Source organism: Netta rufina (genome assembly GCF_964035555.1).
Source record: "Netta rufina genome assembly, chromosome: 3".
Classification (NCBI taxonomy): Eukaryota; Metazoa; Chordata; class Aves; order Anseriformes; family Anatidae; genus Netta; species Netta rufina.
In genome coordinates this window covers 57,666,672-57,679,889 of record NC_140125.1, presented here as the reverse complement: position 1 = coordinate 57,679,889, position 13,218 = coordinate 57,666,672, and the positions used below count along the sequence as shown (strand labels likewise).

General features: G+C 44.5%; 1 protein-coding gene across 1 annotated transcript; it reads right to left on the bottom strand.

Annotated features, from left to right (window-relative positions):
- Positions 1-3,699: 3,699 nt before the first annotated feature.
- Positions 3,700-12,588, bottom strand: RSPH3 (radial spoke head 3). Its single transcript, XM_084284314.1, has 8 exons — positions 12,379-12,588; positions 12,161-12,248; positions 11,291-11,429; positions 9,742-9,887; positions 9,001-9,204; positions 7,479-7,641; positions 6,337-6,423; positions 3,700-4,041 (listed from the first exon to the last, which is right to left on the bottom strand). The coding sequence occupies exons 1-8, from the start codon at positions 12,498-12,500 to the stop codon at positions 3,779-3,781; spliced, it is 1,212 nt and encodes a 403-aa protein (XP_084140440.1). The 5' UTR covers positions 12,501-12,588; the 3' UTR covers positions 3,700-3,778.
- Between the last annotated feature and the right edge of the window lie 630 nt (positions 12,589-13,218).

Below are 13,218 nucleotides of genomic sequence, written 5' to 3'. Positions count from 1 at the left end.
GAGCAATGCAGCTCCTGCGGGCCCCCAAGGCTGTGGCCATTAAGGATGGATAAGGCGAGATTTGTATTTAGCACGTGTATATTAGCAAGCGTTTTCATGGCGTATTTTCCTTATCCGTTCTCTCCTCACCTCTTTGAAACCTGTGGGTTCTGTCAGCAGCAAGCCAGCCATGAATTTTGGGCTTGAGACTGCTCCCAGCCTGTCACTGTGCTACAGAGAAATGGACAGTCTGCTTCGGTCCGTCCGCATCAAGAGGATTTCAAGAGGATTTCCAAACGGAATCAGAAACAAGCAATCTCAATGTCTTCCCTACTTCTCAAACAATTGCTGAAGTAAACATGAAGCTAAACTGCTGAGCTGGTTGTTGGAGCAATGCTTTGGCTCTGCTTTGCAGAGAAAGCAAGAGATGGAAACCACGTGGACACAGTTTTATTGTCACCAGCAGCTTTTGGGAAAGACATGCAAAGACAAGCAGCCTGACTGGGCATGCATGCAGCTGTCTGGGGCTTTTACTGACCCCCAAAGTACCCCGCTGGGTACCTGACAGCTACAGCTGGTTCTTTGACCAAAATGAATGGTGTGCCTGGTTTCTGGTGGTTCCCAGGGAGAGCACCCACAGCCTGCATCCTAACCCAATGTGCCACTGATCAAGTTGCTTATTAATTATGAAGCCCAGAATCCCACGATCTCACCGAGGACTCTGCTGGGTGACCACTCTTGGCTCCTCACGCTGTAAACATACGTGGGCTTTGCAAAAGGCCAATGCACACCCAGGGCCCAGCACAAAGCCCCCACTGCCAGATGAACACCCTGCCAGAGGTCAGAGCAGTGCCCGCCTGCACCTTGTCATGGTGGGGTGGCTGTAGCCTGTCCTGCACTGTAGTGCCAGATGTACTGTCCCCATGTCCCTTGCCCGCACCCGTGTGTGACGTCGCTGGGGCTGTGAGCAGGTATCAGGAATGAGGAGCTCCTGCTGAAAACAGGGATCAGGGAGAGTTGCTGTGAGGGGACAGTATCATAAGGAGTCTGATGAAGTTTCTGCTCCATGGCTTTCCGGTTCCGTAAGACATAACCTATTACAGCAAACTTAACCTTGATACTCCCCAGTCACATTAGGACACCCTTCTGTTCCTGTGGAAACCAGCTCATCACTTACCTCAGAGTAGTGACTGTATCCACTGTGTTTGATTTTAATGCAAACACCAAAAGTAAAGCTCCATTCTACAACTGGAGCTTCTTCCCACCTTCAAATAGCCCTCCTCATTCTGTGGTAAGGCTGTAATTGGTCCAACCCCCCTCACATTCACTTTGTGTGAAGGTTTTTAAATTCTCAGCGCCCCAAAGTTCCCTTCCAGCCTTTACAATTCAAGGCAGAATTCATCACCTAGCCTTTGCCCCTCTTTCCTTTCCTCCAAACGAAGAAACAGGCAATAAATAGTAAATGACACCATCAATTTCCTCTCCAGAATAGTATGCCTAAATGGTACAGATACATTAAAATCAGAACAAAGACATAAATAGAGCACGTTGCAGTACGGTTCTAAAAACCTGTAAGAAAAGGGAAGTCTATAAAAACAGAAAAAAAAGTATTCTCAACTTTCTTTCAAGGCCATGCTGGCTAAGTTATTTCTGTCTAAACTAGGTCTGCACAAATACAACAGAAGGATAGAGCCTCTGCAGCAGCCTGAATGCAATAGAGAGGAGATAATCTTGCTCAAGGATTTTTGCATGATTCAGCTCCTGGTGTTTGATAAAGAATGCTTATAAGTCAGCTACAAGGCTCATGTGTTCTTGGTTCTCATCGGCGATGTCTCCTCTTTTCCTCATCACCCTCAGCACGAAAGCCAACCAGCAATTACAGCCTCTTGGTAGGCAGAATGGAGGTACCTGTGGAGGATGAGTGAGGTAAGGGAGTTCAAAGATGAAAGAAGGGGTTGAAAGAGATGAGAGAGACAAGAGACGGGTTAGTTGTGGGAATGACAGTAACTGTCACAGTTTTCACTCACTTGTGAATTCTGGGTGAGTACAAACACATGTAGAGATATCCAACATGAAAGGCATTGCTTTTCAATTAAAAAAAATAAAAAAGAAGTGAAGTTAAAAAGAGCAGGTGTTAACATCCAAGAATAGAGGCTGGTGAACAAAGCGTCTCATCCTGCCACCAGACTGTTGGTTGTTCTCAAGAAATGGCATCTGAATGAATGGCAATGAATGCCTAACATGTCTGAGAAAAGGAATACAGTAATGACACCTTATTAATGACAACTTACTCTCTCACAAATATCTCATCACCTCTCTTTGGGACCCTTGCCAAGGGATCAACTGATCACACCTCCCAGCCCTCTGATACAATCTCCAGAGCTTCACACAGCAGGCAGCACACAAACGGGAGGGCACACACGTGTGCATGCACCCACCCTCACCCCGTGGTGTCTGTGAAACTGAAGTGCTGCAGGGTGACCCAGAAAGCCCAAACCCCAGCCCTGGTGGCAGTACACAGGCGGTGCACACCCTCAGCAAGTGCCTTTGGTACAAACTGCAGCACCAGGAGGCTGCAGGACCCTGAACATGGACGAGGATGATAACAGCTGCTCTAAAACCAGAGTTACTCTCCCCAGAAGGGCAGGTGCTTCTGGGTCCTCCTCCCAGCCCCCTCAGAAACCAGGCACAAGGTTCCTTCTGGCATTCAGCTGTGTCTGGTGGGCCCCCTGCAGCACACAGGAATTGGGAACAGCAGCTTGCAGGACCTGGTGCCTCCTCTACTCATGTCCACATGGGGACTTGGTCACAAAAGCTCCAGGCATAGCGAGCACAGACTGGCAGGCTTCCCCTCTTTGTGTTTCTAACCCAAAGTACAGAACTTCAGATCTCCTTGTTCACCAGGAGAATGCCATCAGCCAGTGTTTCACCTTCCACCACCTCTCTCGTGCTCTGAGGTGCAACTTAGAAGGCTTTGGTTTGGGAGAAGTGCTGGAAAGAAAGAGTAAATGGCATTGCAGCACTGATGCACATTTATGAGCAGGAATGCCCCACTTGTAAAGCTGCCTGGGGAGCAGCCAGGGATGTGTGGCAGTGCAGGTGCCTTCTGTCAGTTGTGTCTGGTACCATTGTGGAGGAGCAGCATGGAAGGGTGGTTAGAAGGAAATCTGAGGCTGGGCTTAGCGCGAGGCTCCAGCCCCTCACCAGTGCTGCAGGCGTCAGGAGGAGGCTGAAGGGGATTTTGCACTGACACAAGTGCCCAGTGGCAGAACTTTGAACTTGAAGACCTTCAGGAAGAGCTGCCTTTGCCCTACCGCCTGCTGAGATGCCCATAGAAGTTGGTCAGGGGAAGAGAGAATAACATGAGTGGAAAGAAAATTTAAGTTTTGCAGAACATTTCTACACATTGTAGAACATGTTACAAAATGTAACATTTTGCAGTTACATTTCAAAGTAAGCAAAATAAGGACATCTGGTCTGAAAATATTATCAAAGCACTCGCAGAGGCTGCTAGGATGCTCTCAACACCCTTCTCATGTCCTTGCATGGGTTGTAGGACAGCATTAGTTTTCAATTGTAAATGTCCCAGTTTTTTGATGCGTTGGATTGTGTAGAAGAGGATAGTATTTCACTGCCACTCATTACTCTAGTAACCTCCCTTGATTCTTTCAGATTGAAATCAGCAAGGCCAATATTTGGAAAACATCCTTTAATGCTCTACTGTGGCTTAAGCTCATCCTTCAGAATGGATGAGCAGCACGACACTTGTAAATAGGTAGGACGATGACTTGCCTCCTTGTTACTCAGTTTCCAGGTCCTCTGTTTCTGCTTGATCGTGTTCCTCTAACTGGAAAGAGATGCGACGTGAAAGCTGTTCCTCAGCAACAGGTTGGTCGCTCTCTTCACTCGCTGTGACTGGCAGGTCAGCAGCTTCTATCTCATCAGCCTCCTGCGGGGCTGCATCTATGGGCCCAGGCTCTTCAGCAGGGGCCTCGGTCTGACCAGACAGAGGTTCCTGGCTAAATGCATCCAAGCGTTTTTCAACCACTGTACGAATCAAGGCTGAAACAGAGAAAAATACCATTAACGAACACAGTGTAAAAAACCTGTAATTTGAAATTATTTATATGTTACTGACATATGAATTCTTACGCAGGAAAAGGAAAAAAAGAAAAGAAATAACACTAAAACTAAAGAATACTTGAATAAGAAAAATCTTCCCTGTAGCTGTAGCCTAATTGAAACCAAATGAGCAGTTTGCATTGAAAGCAGTGATTTGAAATGGCTCACGTGGATTGCCTTGTTCATTTCCTCACTGTTGTCTGGTCACTTCTCAAGCAGGTCACCCTGCCAGGAAAGGGGACCAGCCAGGTTGTGTACAGTGTGATGTTTTTGGCACAGCGTAATACTGGAACTGTGGGAGTCATCAGAAAGATTTTCTCTTTCTGAAAAGCAGCTGTAAAACATCTGCTCTTTATTATTTTTGATACTTAGCCCTTGTAGTTTTTTTTTTTTTTAAACATTATATGTCTTCCAAATCAATGAACACAACAATAGCTCAACACTCACTTTGTAATACATAATTTAAATATGGCAAATAACAAGGCCAACAATGAAGGAAGAAGGTGTTAATATAGAAGACAATGTACAGGTGCCAAAAGGAATTCCATTGTTAATTCTTGGGTTGAGTTTCGCAAGTAAAAGAAGGAATGGTCATCAGAGGGCAAACACAGCCACCTTAGACTGTGGGTGCTTCCCTTGTAGTTCTTTTTTTTTTTTTTTTTTTTTTAATTGGATGGTGATAGGATAAACAAACCATTTAAGTAGCTTCTACATTCAAATAGATTAAAAATGTATCCTTAGAGATTTCTCCTACGCTTTTGCATAAGATGGAGAAGAAGCCACAATCTCAGCTGCGGCTGTCTGCCTCTACAAAACTTGTTTGAGAAGGCAATCCACAGTTCCTTTTGCAGAGTTAATGTTTATTCAACAATGCGTGATTGGGTATAAGCCAGGATACACAAAGGATAAGTAGCAAAACAGGGGCTGCTGGTATTACTTATTAGCCTGCTCCAACTGCTCTGTACTTCTAAGAACTGGTGCAAGACCAGGGTTACTGGCAGTAAAAATTAAACAAAGATTTAACAGGAATATGATGGATGTTCTCATCAAGACTGCATTCTGGAGCAACATTTTCCTTGGGATGTTTATTTAGTGGTCACATACAATACTTCTTACTTAACATGAGAGAAAATTCCCTCCCTTCTGAAGAGCTGCTTTAAGAATCCTTGAGTAAACATATAAGCACATGTATCATAGGATAAAATACTAACAGGCCAGATGTGATTATCCAAACTGGACCTCAACAAAGGAAATTCAGGGTCCTGGTTAAACTGAAAATTAACCCAGAGGAAATGAACACGATTGTAATTTAAACCTAAAATCACAGCCAGAGGTAAAACCACAAGAATAAAGACAATGCAAGTATAAGAAGCGGTTTGACCTAGGGCCACCAAGGTGGACACAAACTCATCATAATTTTGTGCTTCTACACAAGACAGAATTTATATTATCCAGGTATTCAAAGCAGCCTCTGAAGACTGACCAATAGACAAACCTGCATACTTAGCTTGAATTAGACTGAAAGACAGCAGAGAGTGATATTTTAAATCTATTTCAAAAGCAAGGACATGATTATTGACTGCTGAAGAAGTAAGCCCTCGTTTTGATGAGAAGTGTCAGTCACCTGACTTCTCTGTCAGTCATGGCCAAAATTATCCTTCTCTTCTTTCATTTTGGATGAAAGGAGTAGCACATTACTCTGTAGCTCAGGGAGTTCACACAAATGCACTAACAGACTTTCATGTTATACATGTGGCTCTAGAAAGGGTGGGCTTTTCTGGTCCCATTGGCAAAATCAGGCATCACACAGAAAGCAACACAGCAACGATGGCTGTGTAACACACATGAAAAACAAGTTTTTATAGCAGAGAAAAGAATTGGCATGCTTTAACTATTCTTATTCTGCCAGAGGTGTTGTGTCTTCCAGCAGCAACACATCTCTAACAGTATAAAGCCAGTAGTGCAGCATGTCTGACACTTCCAGTATTTCAGCTGAGAATCAATTATCCAGATGGCTGCCACAGTGGTTTTCCCTACTTTAAAAACATATTTAAATAGAGAATAAAAACAAGAACAACAAAACAAACAAACAAAATAACACACTTGGCCGCTGGAGTTCTTCCTAATTCCTTCTTTAGTCCACACTGACCCTGTAAATGTCATATTTGTTCTGACTGGGGAAAAAACAACCACAAACAAGCAGCCCAGACTATATTCCAGGATCTGGTAACTTACAGTCAAGCATCATCCTTCCCAGAACCTTCTTCTCTAGTGTTTCTTCCACTTCTGTCATCAGCCATGGAAGGAATTCTGTCTCAATATCTGTATGAATTTGGCAGGAGGAAAGCAAGAAAAAGTATCTGTTTATTAAGGATGAACAACAGGATCTCAAGGCTGTTTTTCATTTGCTGTGATTGTTAAGGGATGCACATCCTTGCCAGAAAGCACTTGCTTTGCAAGAGCCAGATGAAACCCTCTCAGGCATTACTGGGTGTCTTATCTCCTCCCTCCTTTACTGAGGTTCCTCCTTATTACGGACCTGAACCAGAGTCTTCTCACCTCCATTGATTTTCAAAGGGGCCTGGCACCCTCGAACGGCAAGCACAAACGAGCAGCACAGTAATGTTCCAGTCAGATGAAAATAACTATCCTGAACAAGTCAGGAGAATAACATTTCCTGCTCTGTTTTCCAAGTACATCTGGCTTCTGGTCTGCTGAAAACGTTTGTTCCCTCTAACTAAGGAGCTCTTGCTTCCCCCAGTCACACTCTTTGTATGCAGTGGTCCCAAAACCTGTCCTGCTTGAAGAACACACTTATTTCTGCATTTGCTCCATGGCTCCATTCCCAAGCTGTGGTCTGGGCATCCGTGCAGGGACTGGGGAAGTGGGATGCAGCAAGGTAGCCCATAAGAAATGCTGCTGACTCTAAAAGCTTGGAAGTCACAGAGGTACAACTCCAAAATTATTTTCAGAGCCTAATTCTTATTGACTATTTTTCCTTTGCTTTGGTAATCATTAAAGAAGATTCAGAATGATGTCTGTCCTTTGTCTGTCCTATCAAAATACATTTAATACAATTTGGACCCCTCTTTCTTTCTCTACCAATCCTAACCACCCATTTATTTCTCTCAAATCAAAAGCACCTCTTCTCATTAAAGCAAAACTGTAAGCTCTTGCTTATTCTTGATAACTTGTACAGGTGAACAATAATGTTTCTTTTTAAAAAACTCTGAGTTTGAAAACTATCTGTGCAGCCACAAATGTAAATGAATGAAATCTTATTATATTATTCTAAATAATAGGACAATAAACTGTATTCTAAGGCTGTTTTGACTTTCATATTACTCACTTCACATAATAATAAAAAAAAGACAAACCTCTTTCTATAGGATCATAGAAAAACCCACTCTCACGAAGATTGCTGAAGACTGAAGGAATGAGATCAGTCAAGTAGCGTTTAGCAAACGCCCAAGCTGCAATTTTCTCTGTCGTCTCTTTCTGTTTCTGTAGCATTTGCATGTGCTGGAGTTTGCGACGTTCCTGTCAAGACAGTATGGCACGTAAAACTTTCAGCCCTTTAGCTGCTACTCCTTTGATCCAGATTTTGAAGAATGATCACAGTGTGAAATTCATAAATAGTAAAGATAAACAAGAGTACCAATACTTAAGACTCCTGAGCTAAAGGCCAGTATTTGTGGCCTCCTACTTTCACAAAAACTCATAAAAAAAAAGAGTGCTTGAAAGCTGTTGAGGGATTTTTTGAAACAGCAAAAATCCCATGACTTGCTGTAGCTGAGCAAACCAAGCTACCAGGGCAACTATGAGAAGTTCCCATGACTGTTCCCACATCGCCCAGTTGAGGAATTCAGAAAAATATTGTGACCAGCAGCTGGCTTCATAGACAAGGTCTATGTGACTGCTAATCACAAGGGTGTTGTTTTCTTGCAGGTGGGGTTGTTTTCTTGTAGTTGTTTGTCTGAGTGCTTTTGACCAAAAATCTTGTGTGAAGCACTGTCTGCCCCTGTTAAGTTCACTATAAAAGTTAGGCTATTCAGGCAATAAAATGGAGCATGATCTGACTCTACTGGTGTCTGTCGTACTTTCGGCCGTGCTTCCTGCAACAGAAAGCAAGCCTGTACTCAATCTATGGAGTACCACAAGGACTAGAGGATTCCTTTGGTGTACCTTTTTAAATTTTGTCAAGTCTGTTAAATAAGGGCCTTGCGGCTGGCTAAATGAAATCCTTCTCTGATATTGTATCATGCACTGATTTCGACTCATTACTTTGTTATTGCAGATAGAGCTGAATGTTGGTCTAGGAATGAGCTGAGGTTGGGTGATTTCCTAAACTTTTCATCTTTTCTATTTTTTATCCTATTTGTCATAGGAAAAAACTAAAACTCAGATTGGTCCAGGAAAATATTCAGAACCCCAATATATAAGGTTGTTGAAGACTTGCCATTGCTGTTTATTCCTACTTGCTAGATATTACTAATGCAGTTTTGCATTTGGAGATCTTGAGAGGTATGTGAAAAGTGAAAGTCTAGGAGGTGCCTCTTATTTTCAAGCATTCTGACTATCCATTTAGCAGTTATCGTAAGAAAGTCTTGAGTAACAGCTGCACCAGGTACAGAGGAAAACGCTGTCAGGTTTGGCCTCCTGATCAGGTGTCTGAGTACGCCAGTTTGCTCGAGTATGACTGCTCCAAAGGAACAGAACAGCACGGTAGTGCTGGCGCATGAAAGCAAACAGTGCAGCTGCTTAGAGGAATATCAAGCTTGACAATACCCTTTCATATTCATCCAGCTTACTTCACAGCTTGTCTTTCAGTACTGGAAGTGTTTTCCTCTTGCCTGATGGGCACCCAGGCAGGCCTGTTTTGCTCCTCGTAAGCCTTACCTTCTCCTCCCTGTATCGCCTGTCCTGCTCCTCCAGGCGCTGCACCTCCGCCAGCTCGGCATTGCGCAGTTCCGCGTAGGCACGCTGGTGTGCCCACAGCTGGGCCAGCTCTTCTTCCTCCATGACTTCCAGCAAGGCTTGCTCCATGGTCTTGCCAACCAACACTTCCAGGATCGGCTCGACTTCAATGTCAAAGTCAAACAGCTGGGGATGGGGGGCAGCGGGACAGAGATAAATGACCCCTGAGCACAATCCCTCGCAACACCTCAGCAAGGAGCAAAGGAGCATGAACAAAGCACTTGTGCTGAAGGGGGTACTGAGAAGTGCAGCTGGGGGCCCAGTGTCAGCTAAGGCAGGAAGCGTGAATGCCACCCAGGATTAAGTGATGAGTGGGCTGGAGTGAGACACCACACACCCCAAACTGCAGCCACACGGGGCACTGCCAGGGAGAAGCAGAGCTCTCACCTACACCCTACTGCTGCTCCCTTCTGCCCTTCCAATCCCCTCTCGGGCTATTCTGCTCTATTTCTGCAGGGGAGAGCATTCTCAGCATTGTAGTTCCTAGCTGAAAGCGTCAGAACCAGTGCACATGGAGAAGCACTGTCCTTAGTTTTGCATGGTTTCTTTTGCATGTTCTGTGAGGAGAATTTCACTCCTGATTTTGCCTCAATTTTGCCTCAAACTTGTTTCATATAGGAGACATGTTTTGACACTACCTGTGGACTCCACTTTGCTTCATACCTCTCCTTCTTCTATTTGTGTGGCCACATCTCTTCCTGTTTTGGCTGGTATGAAGAAAGGAGTGGGTGGTCTGTCCAAAAATGCATCTGTTTGACATTCCATATCAACCTCTATTGTCCGGTCACTAATCTCTTCCAAATACAGCTCTAGAAATAAAAGCATAATGAATGCTCTAAATAGGATTCTTTTTTTATTTTAAGTCTCAACTGCTCCTTATTACTGTACAGGGTGAATTATATCCAAATAGTGCAGTAAAATGTCTTCCATAAAGCAAAAAAAAAAACACAAACCAAACCAAACAAACAAAAAAATTGACCTAAAGCATAGATCAGTTTGCTGCGCAGGCCATCTGAGGACACGTACTTCGTAATGTCTCCCGTCCTTCTTGGAAATGAATCCTAGAAACACACTTCTATCACCAGGTTTCAGAGGAGTGTCTAGACCATTTCAGCCCACCTTGCAGAATAAACATTTCTTGGTAGATGTAATGGGATATGGCAATTTCAAACAGGGACAATGATTATATATCTACCAACCATTAATATTAAAAAAACAAAAACAAAAACAAACAAAACCCCACATTTTTCTCCGCTGTATGAAAAACACTGTGTCTGTTGGGTTTAAAGAATGATTGTCTACTTCTTGCCCCACCAGCATCGACCTTGAGGTAACCACGTGTTACATCTGTAACAGCATGCACGTAACTTGAATTATACCTGTCCTCTACTACAGAGATAAATAGCCTGGTTCATAAAATGAGGTCTGTGGAGGACTTAAGATTATCAGCATTAGTCAATGGGAAGGATAAGAGACCAAGATACCCACACCAGATAGCTTTCTTCTGCATTTTTCAATGGTGAAAAGCTGCTGCATACATCAGAGGTGGTATAGGAGGTTCAGTGGCACTGGGGGACAGGGAACATTCACAAACCCAAGGCCATATCTGATTAGCACGTGCCACAGCTGTTTGACCATTTGTAAGTCAGCCCAATCTGAAATGCTTTTCAGAGGAATATAGCAATGCATTACACTTACCCCATGATTACTCCATATTTTGGCTTTGCAACAAATAAAATTATTTTCTCACATATAGGGCAGTCTCTTATTCTAAATTAGGGCCGCTGCCCATCCTCTTTCTCCTACCCCTTCCCCATTAACTTTCAATAGTGATCTTATTCCTAGATATGACTGCATTCTTTAGAAAAATAAAAATTAAAAATAATGATTAAAAAAAAAACACACCTCTACCTGTGGCATATTCAGAACATCTCTGAAGATAGTAAAAAACAAAAGAATAAATGAAGCAATCCTGACTACTGTTCATGAATGTATGCTGAGAACTGAAAAAGAGAACCTCTGCAAAAATGTCACTCTATTTAGATGGTTTATAAATAACTAGATAGTACTAAAAACAGGGGGGTTATAGTGGTGAGGCTTAGAGAACCTTAGCTGTCTGTGAATCTACTGATTGCATCATCCACTTAGTAAGTGAATATAGATCAGCAAGTTTTTTAAAAATTTGATCTGAAAAGAAAATCCGTCCTTTTACCTGTCTGCACGTGAACATGCTCTCTGCCTTCCACAGGCTCAGGTGTTAGCTGCACTTGCTCTTTTGCTCTCTTTCTAGCCAGTGCTTTTCTCCGTGCTTCTCTCTGCCTTTGAATCTCAAACAGATCAAGATGGGTACACTGGACAGAGATGAACGTAAAAAATACATTACCATACAGTTTGTACTTGGAAATATTACTAATTTCTCTCTGTTGGTAAATGAACATTGTTGTTTTTAACACAAGAAGCATAGTATTTCAGATTTGCTTCTCATGGTGACTGACCCTACAGTGTCAGCTCCCTTTAAGACTGTAGGGCATGAAACTAATAAGGTCTGGTGGCTACCTATAGGCACGTACTAACGGCATCTCACACCGAGAACTATCAACTGCTATTTGGAAGTGGATATTATATACAGAACTTTGCAAGATAAAGCATATTAAAATGTTATGTTCTTGTTCAGTTGAGAGTATCTAGGTGACCCTTTAAGAAGGTCAAATGGACTTAAGTCCAGTTGTTTGTTAGATAAAAGATCTTTATTGCTGATGAAGGAAAAGAAGCCCATACTCACTTTTAAATTCAGTACTGTGTTTGCCAACTGAAAGGAAAACACCTTTGGAGCTTTGTAAACAGAACATATGTGAAATTTACCATAAGAAACAGCTACCAAACAACACAAAGCTATTTCCACAAAATCACTTTTTAAAACCAGACTACTTTAAATTCTTATATGATCAAAGCATAGGGCAGAGCAGAGGGGGTCAGTCCCCTCCTTTGAGTTTACCCCAAGACTTAAGTTTCCCGAGAAGTGATGCTACAGAAGCAGTAGCTTTTAGCTCGTATGACCTACATTAAAAAACCAAAACCATACCGCGGGGATGACCTGCAGGGCGTACGTGTTGCCGCGCACCACCCTCGGGTCGTACATGAGGTTGGCATAGCGGACGGGCTCCTTCTCCCTGCAGCAAGGACAACACCACCACACCCGCGGTTACAGAGGCGCAACCCCTCGGAGCCGGGGGGGGCTCCGAGATGCCGACAAACCTCGGCTCCCCGCGGGCAGGGGCCGAGCAGCCCGCTGGCACTCACTGCGGGGCGGCCTCGGGCGGCGGCCGGTACTTGGTGCGGGCGGGCAGGGCGCGGGGCGGGCTGCAGTAGCAGTAGGGGACGGCGGCCGGGGCCGCAGCCCCCCGGCGCGGGGCGGGCAGCATGGCGGGCAGCCGCCGGCCTCGGGCCTCGCCCCGCCGCAACCGTCTCCAAGGCAGCGGCCCCGAGCCGCCCCTAGCGGCCTCAGGGCCGAGGGAGGGCCGCGGAAATGGCTCGAATTTCGGGCTTTTAGGGCGGGTTTTGGGCAGTGCGGAGCTGAAGCGCCGGGCGGCGCTGTGGGTCCTCCGTCTGTGGGCGAGCTGCCGAGGGGGTGGGAGGTGGCGGGGTGAGCTTGTGGCGGTGGCTGAGCCTGATCCGCAGTGCCAGGGGGTGGGAGCCTGCTGGAGCGCACGGCGGGGCCTGAAGGGCAGCCGAAAATGCTCTCCGCACACGCCGAGGTGGTTTTTTATTTATTTATTTATTTTGTTTTGTTCTGTGTTGTTTTCCCCGCACACCAAGCGGCGTGGGATTTGGACACGGCGAAGATGTAGTGTGGTAGGAAATAGGGGAGTGAGCGTCGCTTGGTGCCCCCGCTGTACTCCCCGTCATGGCAAGCGACGAGAATATGTTTGCAGATTCTGTGAAATAAACAAAATAAAACAAAATAAAACAAAGTGAAACATAACAGCAATTAAGTGTTACTGTCATAGTCATAGCTGTGATAAATTAGTGGGGGGTTTGTTCATTGTCTTTGAGGAATTTGGAGAAACTGCTGAAGAGATAAGGTTGTACAAATTAACGGCCTTGGTAAAGGGGAGGATTAAAGCAAGCAGATAACAGGAG